Source organism: Pelobates fuscus, chromosome 3, assembly GCF_036172605.1.
Source record: "Pelobates fuscus isolate aPelFus1 chromosome 3, aPelFus1.pri, whole genome shotgun sequence".
Classification (NCBI taxonomy): Eukaryota; Metazoa; Chordata; class Amphibia; order Anura; family Pelobatidae; genus Pelobates; species Pelobates fuscus.
In genome coordinates this window covers 225573942-225587250 of record NC_086319.1, presented here as the reverse complement: position 1 = coordinate 225587250, position 13309 = coordinate 225573942, and the positions used below count along the sequence as shown (strand labels likewise).

Below are 13309 nucleotides of genomic sequence, written 5' to 3'. Positions count from 1 at the left end.
CGGCGTTAAAGCAACAGTACAAAAATCACAGTGGGGGGTATAGATACCCCCCACGTGTGTTTGTTAATTCTGATTGGAAGTTATCCAATCAGAATTAAGGCTAGGATATTTATACTTACCTTTCCTGCCTCTCAGTGCCCTGTTGTGGTCTTTGCTTTATAGTATTGATTGTGAACGTGTGCTTTCTGGTTACGTACTCTCTGGCTTGTTATACTGACTTTGTGACTTTCTCCTACCCTGTGACCTCGGCTTGTTTCTCGTTATTCTGTTTTCTGGTTCCCCTTACTTGGCTTGTCTCCTGACTATTCTGTGTGTGCTTAGCCCGGCCACTCTAAGGACCGGTACTGCACACTTTCTGTGTGTGTGTCTGTGTGTGTGTTAGCGTGTTGGGTTCCCCGGAATCGTGACATTACAACAGGGCCATAATGGAACCTGCTGACATACCCCAGCTCCTAGTTAATCAGGAGGCTAGAATGGATGGCTTGGACCACCGTATGGATCAGTTTGCTCAGGCTTTGCAGACCATACTGGCTCGTACTGCACACCTGCAGCCTGCCGTCCAGGAGGCGGTTGCTGCTGTGCCTGAACCCATTGCCACTCCAGTACCCGTTCCTGCTCATGTGTCCATCTCCAGACCATTTATTACGGTCTCTCTTTTGGTCAATAAAACCACCATAACAACTAAAGCCTTGATCGATTCAGGTGCGGCTGACAACCTTATGGATGAGACCTTTGCCAGAACCGCAGCCTTGACTTTGATCCAAAAGGCCACACCCTTGGCCGTTGAGGCCATAGATGGTAGACCACTTGAGAGACCTCTGGTGACCCATGAAACCCAAGATATAGAGATGTCTGTGGGTGCTTTACACAAGGAAAGGTTAACCTTCCAAATAATTGACTCCCCTACTGCTTCCATTGTTCTGGGTTTTCCCTGGTTAGTGAAACACAACCCAGTACTTGATTGGGGTTGTTTAGACATACTCTCCTGGGGGGAATCTTGTCAACGAGACTGTATGGCCCAAGTACGTCCCGTTTGTTTACTTAACATGCCCACGGCTAAACCGCTTTCTGTTTCTGTCCCTTCTGTGTATGCAGACCTTGCTTTGGTTTTCGAAAAAAGGGAGGCAGATAAGCTACCCCCACACCGTGAGTATGACTGTGCCATAAACCTATTACCGGGTACTATGCCTCCTAGGGGTAAGGTCTACCCTCTTTCTGAGAAAGAAAACCAGGTCATGGAGGAGTACATACGGGAGGCCTTAAGTAAAGGTTTTATTAGAAGGTCCTCCTCTCCTGCTGGTTGTGGCAAAAAAGGAGGGCGATTTGAGACCGTGTATAGACTACAGAGCCCTAAACAATATAACGATTAAAAATGCCTATCCGATCCCCCTCATTACCGAATTGTTTGATTGTGTCAAAGGTTCTAGATATTTTACTAAACTAGACCTCAGGGGGGCTTATAACCTTGTTCGTATTAAGGAGAACGATGAATGGAAAACGGCGTTCAATACGCGTAGTGGGCATTACGAGTATCTGGTCATGCCTTTTGGATTGTGTAATGCTCCTGCCGTTTTTCAGGATCTCATAAACGATGTCCTTAGAGATCTACTGCATGTCTGTGCTGTAGTCTACCTAGATGACATACTTGTATATTCTCCAGATTTGAAGACACATCATACTCATGTTAGGATGGTGCTTAAGAGGTTGTTGCAGAACGGTCTTTATTGTAAATTAGAAAAATGCTTATTCGACCAAACTTCTGTACAATTCCTGGGTTATGTTATTTCTGAACAAGGATTCAGCATGGATCCTTCTAAATTGGAAGCCACATTGTCCTGGCCCCTTCCCCAAGGTCTTAAGGCAATACAGCGATTTATAGGGTTTGCCAATTATTATAGAAAGTTTGTTAAAAACTTCTCATCCATTATTTCCCCTATCACTAAACTGACAAAGGATTTACACCCCAGGGTTTGGAATCCTAATGCTATTGTGGCCTTCGAAACTCTAAAAAAGGCATTTGCCACTGCCCCTGTGTTACACCATCCTGATCCTTCCCTTCCCTTTGTACTGGAAGTAGACGCCTCTGAATCAGGTATAGGAGCAGTGTTGTCACAAAGACAATCATATGACGAACCCCTCCTTCCCTGTGGTTACTTTTCTAAATGCTTGTCAGAATCTGAAAAGAATTACGACGTCGGGAACAGGGAATTATTGGCTATAGTGATGGCGTTTAAGGAATGGAGGTACTTGTTAGAAGGAGCTAGACACAAGATTCTGGTTATAACCGATCATAAAAATCTATCCTATATCGCAGATGCTAAGAGGTTATCCTCCCGTCAGGCTAGATGGTCTTTATTTCTCTCACGTTTTCAGTACATAATCACATACAGGCCTGGTTATCGAAATGTCAAGGCTGATGCTATCTCCCGCCAGTACGAACCTGTAGATTCTGTTACCTCCACTCCTGAGCCCATTGTACCCACAACTAATATAATAGCTACTACCCGTTTGGTTATCTCGTCTCTTTTTCTTGATGGTATCAAGTCATACCAATCCCAAGCACCCTCTGAGACTCCTATTGGTAAGCTGTACGTGAAAGTAAAAGACAGAAAGAAGTTGTTAACTTTATTTCACACCGCCAAAACGGCTGGTCATCCAGGGGTTACCAAGACTTACAAGGGTCTTTTGCAACAGTTTTGGTGGCCCTCACTCAAAAAAGACGTGGTAGATTATGTGCAGGCTTGCCGTGTCTGTACACAGTGTAAGTCCCCTAATGTTAAACCCCTGTGGATCTTCCTTCATCTGATGGGCAGACAGTAATTTTGACTGTAACGGATAGGTTCTCCAAAATGGCGCACTTCATTCCGCTTAAGAAGCTACCTTCTGCGGTTCAGTTGGCTCAGGTGTTTGCCAAAGAAGTGTTCCGCTTGCATGGTATACCACAAGATATCGTATCTGACAGGGGCCCTCAGTTTGTCTCTCGGTTTTGGAGAGGCTTTTGTGCTGAGATGGGGGTCTCCTTATCGTTTACTTCCTCCTATCATCCGCAATCTAATGGAGCTGCCGAACGAGCAAATCAGTCTGTGGAGTTGTATTTACGCTGTTTCACGAATGCACACCAGGACAACTGGTCCCGTCTCCTTCCCTGGGCTGAGTTTGCCAGGCACACTGTGTCTCATTCTTCTACTGGCGTAAGTCCTTTTATGGTGGCTTATGGGTTCCAACCCGCTGTCCTTCCCGGTGTGTTCTCCGACAAGGGAATGCCCGCTTTGGACGAGCACCTCGCCTCCTTACGGAAGATGTGGGATCAGGTCCATGCTGCTCTTTGTCGTGCTGCTGCTACTCAAAAGAGGTTTGCTGATCGTCGTAGGTGTGCGGCTCCTTCTTATGCTCCGGGTGATAGGGTTTGGTTGTCCTCTAGGAATCTCCGCCTTAGGGTTCCCTCGATGAAGTTCGCGCCCAAGTTCCTTGGTCCCTATAAGGTGTTGCGTAGGGTGAATCCTGTATCCTACTCCCTGGCCTTGCCCCCTTCCATGCGCATACCTAACACCTTTCACACCTCCCTTTTGAAGCCCTTGCTCTGTAATCGGTTCTCTGGGTCTCTCAGGCGTTCCGATGCCCTCCGCGCGGTCTCTAGTGACATATATGAGGTGGCTGCTCTCCTTGATTCTCGTTTCTCTCGAGGTCGGTTGCAGTATCTGGTTGATTGGAAGGGTTACGGCCCGGAGGAGCGATCGTGGGTTTCTGTCTCTGACTTGGACGCGCCCTCTTTGATCCGCTCCTTTCATGCGCGGTTTCCTTTGAAGCCTTCGGCTTCCCGCCCTCCGGGCGGTCCTCGAGGGGGGGTTATGTCAGGGCTCCGCGGGCAGCGGTGAGGGGAGGCTGCAATCCGCTTGCAGCACTCACCCTCGGTCCGTCGCTGCCCGCGGTCCCCCCTCCTCTTACCGTTCGGCGAGCGGCGTCTTCTCCTCTTGACACGCCGCTCGCGTCCTCTCCTCCTCCTTCCCCCAGCGGCAGCATGTCTAACGCTGCACGCTGGGAGCCGGCACCCATATCAATACGCCGGGGTCACTCACGTGACCCGGCGTTAAAGCAACAGTACAAAAATCACAGTGGGGGGTATAGATACCCCCCACGTGTGTTTGTTAATTCTGATTGGAAGTTATCCAATCAGAATGAAGGCTAGGATATTTATACTTACCTTTCCTGCCTCTCAGTGCCCTGTTGTGGTCTTTGCTTTATAGTATTGATTGTGAACGTGTGCTTTCTGGTTACGTACTCTCTGGCTTGTTATACTGACTTTGTGACTTTCTCCTACCCTTTGACCTCGGCTTGTTTCTCGTTATTCTGTTTTCTGGTTCCCCTTACTTGGCTTGTCTCCTGACTATTCTGTGTGTGCTTAGCCCGGCCACTCTAAGGACCGGTACTGCACACTTTCTGTGTGTGTCCCCCCCCTCCTCTTATCGTTCGGCGAGCGGCGTCTTCTCCTCTTGACACGCCGCTCGCGTCCTCTCCTCCTCCTTTCCCCAGCGGCAGCATGTCTAACGCTGCACGCTGGGAGCCGGCACCCATATCAATACGCCGGGGTCACTCACGTGACCCGGCGTTAAAGCAACAGTACAAAAATCACAGTGGGGGTATAGATACCCCCCATGTGTGTTTGTTAATTCTGATTGGAAGTTATCCAATCAGAATTAAGGCTAGGATATTTATACTTACCTTTCCTGCCTCTCAGTGCCCTGTTGTGGTCTTTGCTTTATAGTATTGATTGTGAACGTGTGCTTTCTGGTTACGTACTCTCTGGCTTGTTATACTGACTTTGTGACTTTCTCCTACCCTTTGACCTCGGCTTGTTTCTCGTTATTCTGTTTTCTGGTTCCCCTTACTTGGCTTGTCTCCTGACTATTCTGTGTGTGCTTAGCCCGGCCACTCTAAGGACCGGTACTGCACACTTTCTGTGTGTGTGTCTGTGTGTGTGTTAGCGTGTTGGGTTCCCCGGAATCGTGACACAGTGTAATTTTGAATTTGGAAATCTATACATAGATTGATTACAATTCAACAAGTTGGGACCTAGACTGACGAGATCCAAGATTAAGGGATGCAAATCACAACTCACCCTATGAGAGGCCTTCTCTGGATTGGTGCATAAAAGGCGAAGGCCCTTAGTGATGTTGTGGGAGTGATAGAAATGCAACAGGTAACATGAGGTGTTAACCCTTGCTTCCCTCTTTGGGATACAGCCCACTTGATCCCCATGTACCAGATTAGGGTGAGTTTGTAATGTGCAGGAGAGTACATTTGTAAACAATTTAAAATCGTAATTCAGAAGGAACATGGGCCGATAATTTGCTTATTGTCCCTGTCCTCTATCCTAATTTTCATTATAATTAATTTGTTACATTTTGCATTCAAGGAACACTTCCATCCCCATAACAACAAATACAAACGTAGTTGTTATAGGTGGCAGGAGTATCTAGGCACAATCTTACTTTCTTTGATTAAACCGTTTTCACCCCACCACTCTTCCTCATCTGTTTTCACTCCTGGACGATTTGACGATCTAATACTATCACTGATTGCTGAATGAAAGTAATAGATGAGCTGAGAGGAAGAAAAAGAGGAGGCAGAGCTGTTGGGTATCTGTAGACCAACTTTCGATTGACACATTAAAATAAAAAACAGTTTAACCTCGGAAGTAAAGATGGTACACAGACATTCCTACCCTCATAGCAACTTCATTGAGACAAGTTGGTATACATTGGGAGTGTCTCTTTAAACTTAAATTGGACTCTTTCAAAGTGTTTTTTCATTCTGATGCAAACCTAAAAAATTGAAGTCACACTTTTTTAATTTAAACAAAAAAAAAAACCTCTATAAAAATAGAGTGAATGGGGAGGTTAGGAAATAACTTAAAATAATATCTATGTACACAGAAGACAAAAGCAAATAAAAGAACATCATAATTATTTTAGATCGCTAAAACTGTATGATTTAAGTACAGCACTGCCGAATTTGTTGGCGCTTTATAAATAATAATAGTGGTAATAAATAGTGATGTCCCGAACTGTTCGCCGGGAACCGTTCGCCGGCGAACATAGCTTGTTAGTGGCGAACGCGGCGGGCGAACATATGCGATGGTCGGTCCGCCCCCTATTCTTCATCATTGAGTAAACTTTGACCCTGTACCTCACAGTCAGCAGACACATTCCAGCCAATCAGCAGCAGACCCTCCCTCCCAGACCCTCCCACCTCCATGACGAATAGGGGGCGGACCGACCATCGCATATGTTCGCCCGCCGCGTTCGCCACGAACAAGCTATGTTCGCCAGCGAACGGTTCCTGGCGAACAGTTCGGGACATCACTAGTAATAAAACATTTATTCATGCCTTTAGAATGTAATCAGGCTGACCAATGGCAGATAATTATGGAAAATGTAGTCTATTAACAATTAGAGGGCCATAACTGGACACCCCAGGCAATTAATTTCGTACTTTATATGTTCCTTGTGGAGACACTAGGGCACATCATGAAATAATTATTATCTTTTTAAATTATATAGCAAATAGACTTTATCACAAATATTTTGCACATGAGATAATATCTAAAGTACCAAATTTCTCAAATGTTAACTAAACAGCAAATATCATATGGCTGTATTATTGCTCAAGTAATGATTTTGCAAGGCAATTTGTTAAATGATGCCCATGCCTTAAGAAATATTAAATAATGACTTTTCTATCTTTTCTAAAAATTATTATTTTAACATTCTCATTGATCTCTTATCAGCAGATGTGCAGAAATCTATCTATTTTGTTATGGAGAAAATATGCACATATCTGTAATAGCAGTGAAAAGTCTTATTTCTGCCAGTGATCTGATAAATTGTGTTTAATCATCTCTTTGTATAAGTCACCCTGGAAGAGCCATTAGGCTTCCCAGGGACAGTCTGCAATTCTGTGACGCTTGGCACGACATGGCAGTGCTATTATTATCAAGAAAAGGCACATGTAATACAGTAAAACCATCATTTAATTCCTTCCTGAATTGTGATTGTGGTTGGAGGAGCTCACAGAGAGTACCCGGCTGAACTGAGAGCTGTGTATTTTTAATAAATTCCTTTTGCTTTAGATGAGCTTTGAATCTTCAATGAGCCCTCTTGGCAGACGTGCCAGTTGATTTTAATAAAAATAGCTGCTCTGAACACAGAGTTTCGGATGCCAAATTTACAGCTGCCTTGCACGATTACTCTTATAACTCCTTCAGGGCTAATTAGAACCAGTGGGCAAATTAAGTGTATCGATTGCAATTTTGTTGAAATAACCCCCTTTTCCCTGTCTTACTCTCGTTTCTTTTTTTTTTTCTTTTTTTTTTTTCTTGAAGAAATAAATGGGATTCTTCTCACTATGCCCTTCTCAAAGTGCTGTCTTTTCTTTTCAGCCACAACACAAAGACAACTTCATGGTTGGATCCACGGCTAGCAAAAAAGGCAAAACCCCCAGAAGAGTGTAAAGAGAATGGTAAGTAATTACAATATTCCTGGAAGGGATTCCTTTAACTTCTTGTGTGCTGAAAGGGTTGTCCCTGTGTGTTTTTCCTCTCATTTGCAAGAAAGAATTGGCTTAGACATGTTAATTAGCTACTCCTACTGAATTTTGGGTGAAGGCAGTTTGTCATATGCAAGAACCAGTCTTTTCCTTGGTCGAATTTCCTGTGTGCCTCCCCTTCCGTTTAATCACAGCCAAGTTTTACAAGAAGTGTAGTTTAATATTGGGGGGGGATGAGGGGGTCCAGACTGAGTCATCCATTGAACAGCCGCCTCCAGTTGGGACATTCGGCGTGTTGTAACGCAGCTAGGATCTAGCTGTCTGCAGGAAGATGCAATGCGAGTGGAATCTTCAGGGTCACTTCAAAAGATTATAATTATAATATCATGTACACTTAAAGGTAAATTCTCTGCTTTCATATAAAAGTCTGTTTCCATCTGTACTTTTTGATATAAACAGCTAGGGTATATATTTATAGACATTTTGTTTTTTAATGTGGATTGGATGGTTTGCTCAGTTTTCAATAAATGTTAATTGGATATCCTTATAATTGTGCGTGCCAGGGACAGTGTGAGTATTCCAATATATTGCCATCCAATAGGCAGCTCAAATAATTCCATGCTGCTCACAGTTTTTTAACTCTGTCACTGCAGACAAAAGACAGAATAATCACGAGAATCTACAATTTATAGGTATGGAACCATGCAAAACCGTAGTTAATTAAATCTTTATTTGAACAGTTTGATTGCAATCATATGCAATAATTTTGTGTTGAGAAATAAAAATGCGGGTCCATGTTATTTTGTTATATTGGAGAAGAGTTTATTGTGAGATTTTATTGGGCTTGATTCAATAATCTGTTTTGCCAGCACAAGTGTGCTGTTGATTTCTTGTCCGTGTTAGTGATTTCATTTCCTGGACCTATGTTTAACGCTGTGTAATGTTCCTCTGTCTTGGAAATAGCCTGGCACGTGTCTCTGTATAGTTATCTGCAATAAACACCTGTAAACGGTACACCTGTGTACTGTAATCACAGTCTGCAACTGCAATAATAAGAGAAATTACTGATGTCCCAAGTTAAAAACATCAACTTAGGAGCTATTTCACCGTTAGTTACAGCTCAGCAGATCTTGTTTAAGAAGCTGTATGCTCGTTAGAGCTAAACTTGACTTGTATACTGAACAGATCATCTAAAGATCCCATTTATCAATTTACCAGCCAGTCAGCAGCATTAAGAGAATAATAATTACTTGGCTGCAGTTTTGGTGCCACTTTTCCCTTGATGCAAATCTGCTATTTGATCCAGCAAGTTACACATGTATATTTATACGCTTTACCCTTGATCCATTCATTTTCATTCATTTGTTTTTAGAATTAGATTTAAAATAATTTTTGTTCTTTACACTGTTAATTCTAGGAAACGTTCATTACTTAACAACAGATACGAGAAAGCTAAACAACACTACATATTACATTGTATAAAAATTAAGTGAAAGAGGATAGCACATTGTGATACATTAAATACATATATTAAAGCAAGCAGTATATAATAGCATCTTGTGTACACATTGTAAAAAAAAAAAGCAAATAAATCAGTTATATGTACACAGGCCATGTAAAATAATCTTATGGGACTTAGTTTAATACAGAGAAAAATAAACAGCAATGTTGGCTAGGGTTTTTAATGTGGACGCTTGCTATTTGGAAGACCAGCCGGGGTAGCGAGACAATGTTAATTGAATTAAGTAATACAGTACAATTCTGGCATGTTCAGGCTTAGGAATTATACAGAAACCCCTGGGGAACTGCATGTTGGACAACATTAGACATAGCAATGAATGATAAAGAGCAGTATATACACTCCTACACATGGAATTGTACCATAGGTATTACACATGCATAATGTACAGACAATAACATATGAAGTACATTTATAAGGAACTGAAATAAAAAATGTGCTAAATAAAGAACAAGCACTGAATGTATGAAACACCATTATGTAATATATTTGTTTAATGTATCAAGTCATGCATTTTAGATGTTTTAGAAAGTGGTGTACTGGCCAGTGTTGTCTATTGCCTGCAATATTTCCTACTTGTTTTCCAGTTGAGTTAGACTGGCAGTGGACTGGTAAGGTTTGCTGTACCAGGACTGCTCTGGCACCCCTCAGTCGTAATGGCATTCGAAGTCCGCCGAGTATAATTACATGCCTCCACTACCGATGACCTGTGCTGTTAATAGCTCTCAGCCAATAAACTAAGCCCTGGAATGGCAGGGCTTAAATAAAGAGAGCTAACAGAACTTCCAGCTCTCCAGCATTAGTAGTGGAGATGGAGCGTGGCGGCCATTGGACCTCAGATTAGAAGTCAAACTTTTAAAATATTGATTGAGTACTCACCGTGGTGGTGGTGGGAGGGGGGGGGGGCAGAGCAATCCTGGCACCATAACCACTACAACAAGCTATAGTGGTTATGGTGCTCAAAGTGTTTCTGGATGAGACGACTACCACCAATACCTACTATGGAAAAGCTAAACTAACCATACCTTTACACCATTACTTTTGATTACAGTGATAACATGTGACATAGTTACATAGTTACATAGTTACATAGCTGAAAAGAGACTTGTGTCCATCAAGTTCAGCCTTCCTCACATATGCTTTTGCTGTTGATCCAAAAGAAGGCAAAAAACCCAGTCTGAAGCGCTTCCAATTTTGCAACAAACTAGGAAAAAAATCCTTATTGACCCCAAAATAGCAGTCAGATGTCTCCTTGGATCAAGCAGCTATTACCCCACAAATTATAAATTATATCCCTGTATGTTATGTTTTTGTAAGTATTTATCCAATTGCAGTTTAAACATCTGTATAGACTCTGACAAAACCACCTCTTCAGGCAATGAATTCCATATCCTTATTGCTCTTACTGTAAAAAATACCTTTTCTTTGCCTTAGATGAAATCTCCTTTCTTCAAGCCTAAATGTGTGACCTCATGTCCTATGTATAGCCCTGTTTATGAATAGATTTCCAGATAATGGTTTGTACTGGCCCCGAATATATTTGTATAATGTTATCATATCCCCTCTCAGACGCCGTTTTTCCAAACTGAAGAGATTTAAAAAATTTTAACCTTTCTTCATAACTAAAATGCTCCATTCCTTTTATCAATTTTGTAGCTCGTCTCTGCACTTTTTCTAGTGCCATGATATCTTTCTTTAGAACAGGTGCCCAAAATTGCACAGCATATTCAAGGTGTGGTCTTACCAGCGATTTATAAAGAGGCAAAATTATATTTTCATCTCGAGAATTTATGCCCCTATTTATACATGACAAAACCTTACTGGCCTTAGCAACGGCAGATTGAAATTGCATATTGCTACCTAATTTGTTGTCTATAACAATTCCCAAATCCTTCTCGTGTGTGGTTATCCCTAGTTCACTACCATTTAGGGTGTAAATTGCTTGTGCATTCTTAACCCCGAAGTGCGTAACTTTGCATTTTTCTACGTTAAATTTCATCTGCCATTTTAGTGCCCTGTCCCCCAATCTATCCAAATCCCTTTGCAGCAAGGCAATATCCTGCTCACATTTTATTATTTTACAAAGTTTTGTGTCATCTGCAAACACTGATACATGGCTTTCAATGCCCATTTCAAGATCATTTATAAATAAGCTAAATAGAAGCGGTCCCAAAACAGAACCCTGAGGGACACCACTTACCACTTTTGTCCAGCTTGAAAATTTACCATTTATGACAACTCGCTGTACTCTATCCTTAAGCCAATGTTCTACCCAAGAACAGGAGTATTCATCTAGACCAATTCATTTTAGTTTGAAGACTAACCTATTGTGAGGAACCGTATCAAATGCCTTGGCAAAATCCAAGTAGATCACATCCACTGCAACACCCTGATCTATATTTCTACTTACTTCTTCGTAGAATACAACTAGGTTAGTTTGACATGACCCATGTTTCATAAAACCATGCTGATTGTTGCTAATAACACAGTTCTTGCCAATGAATTCCTGAATATTATCCCTTAATAGCCATTCAAATAATTTCCCAGTCACAGAAGTTAAGCTCACAGGTCTATAATTTCCAGGCAAGGATTTTGAACCCTTTTAAAATATAGGAACAACATCTGCCTTCCTCCAATCCTCCGGTACAATACCTGAAACAAAAGAATCTTGAAAAATTAAATACAGAGGTTCACTTATTTCCCCACTTAGCTCCTTAAGTACTCGTGGGTGGATAGCGTCAGGCCCCGCAGCTTTATTTACATTAATTTTCTTTAACCCCTTAAATCCGGAGGGCGTACTATTACGCCCTGCAGGAGCCGGCTCTAAACGCCGGTGGGCATAATAGTACGTCCTCGCTATAATGGCCGCCCACGTGGCCGGCGCTAATCGCCCTCTGGCCGGTGACCGTGATCTGCAGTCTCTGATCGCAGTGACAGGCTGTCACTGCGATCAGTATTTTCCGTGGGTCAGCCGATTTCAAATCTGCTGACACACTTGGCCGGTGGCTTTCCCCTGTGCAGATCGCGGTCGGGGGACATACCTGGCCCCCCAGGCAGTCCCCCTGGGGTCAGTGACCACGATCTGCACTGTCTGAGATCGCAGTGACAAGCTGTCACTGCGATCTCAGAGCGCTCTGATCGCAGTGACAGCCTGTCACTGCGATCAGTGTTACATGTGTCAGCCTAATGGCTGACACATGCAACAGGTGCAATGATCCCCCTGCAGATTGGTAGGGGGGAGTGCTTGTACCACCTAGGCACTCCCCCCTGTGGTCAATTACCCAATCTGCAGGAGGTGATCACAGTGACAGGCAGTCACTGTAATCACTGATCCTGTGTGTCAGCCAGTGATGTGAAATCACTGGCTGACACTGTCTCTGCCCCCTCTCCTGTAATAAAAATAAAATATTAGTTAAAAAAAAAAAATTACAGTTACAAATAAAATATACTTAGATCATATATATTATATATATATGATCTAAGTATATATATATATATATATATATATATATAGACACACACACACACACACATTTACACATACACAAAGTGTATTTAAATATTAATATATATCATTATATATATGTATCACTATCAAAATACACGCATAACGATATTGATTAAATATATAATTATAATTATATATATATATATATATATAAATATTTATATATAATAAAATATTATGTAAATACGTTAAAAAATAAAAATTAAAAAATAATAAAAATAAATAATTCAAATATATATATATATATATATGTGTGTAATTTCGTTTTAACTGTATTTTGATAATAATATCAGTTTATGCCAGTCGATATGTTGTAGAGCTGCCCTAATCTTATTAAAATTGGCTTTTGTAAAATTATAAGTTTTAATATACCCCACATGCTTTTGCATGATTGATTGATTGATGCATGCTTGCATATCCCTTTCTCATACCCTTTTTCAACATAAAACTGGAGAAACTTGAATGTTTTCTTGTATTGTGCTGTAAAACTAAACATATATAAGACCTCTGACAGTAACATTCCATTTGTGTCCATGCATTATGATTTTTTTCATTGGCCTTTCAGCAGAAGTATTATATATGGGTCAGTCAGCCACGCAATCATAGCCTTTTTAGTTTATAAATGAGCCTTTTTATTTTTAAATTGCATTTTATTGGGGGATTTGACATTAGTTACAATCCATATCTGGTCAACGAAGACCTTGAGCTTTGCATTACTAACACTGCTATGTATATAA

At 41.6% G+C, this 13309-nt stretch overlaps 1 protein-coding gene across 6 annotated transcripts in view; it reads left to right on the top strand.

Annotated features, from left to right (window-relative positions):
* MAGI2 (membrane associated guanylate kinase, WW and PDZ domain containing 2) overlaps window positions 1-13309 on the top strand; it is a 1040513-nt gene that overhangs the window by 742721 nt on the left and 284483 nt on the right. For all 6 annotated transcript variants that reach the window (XM_063448170.1, XM_063448171.1, XM_063448169.1 and 3 more), the window contains one exon: window positions 7439-7518. In XM_063448170.1, coding sequence (XP_063304240.1) covers window positions 7439-7518 — 80 coding nt within the window. The remainder of the gene's footprint in view (window positions 1-7438; window positions 7519-13309) is intronic.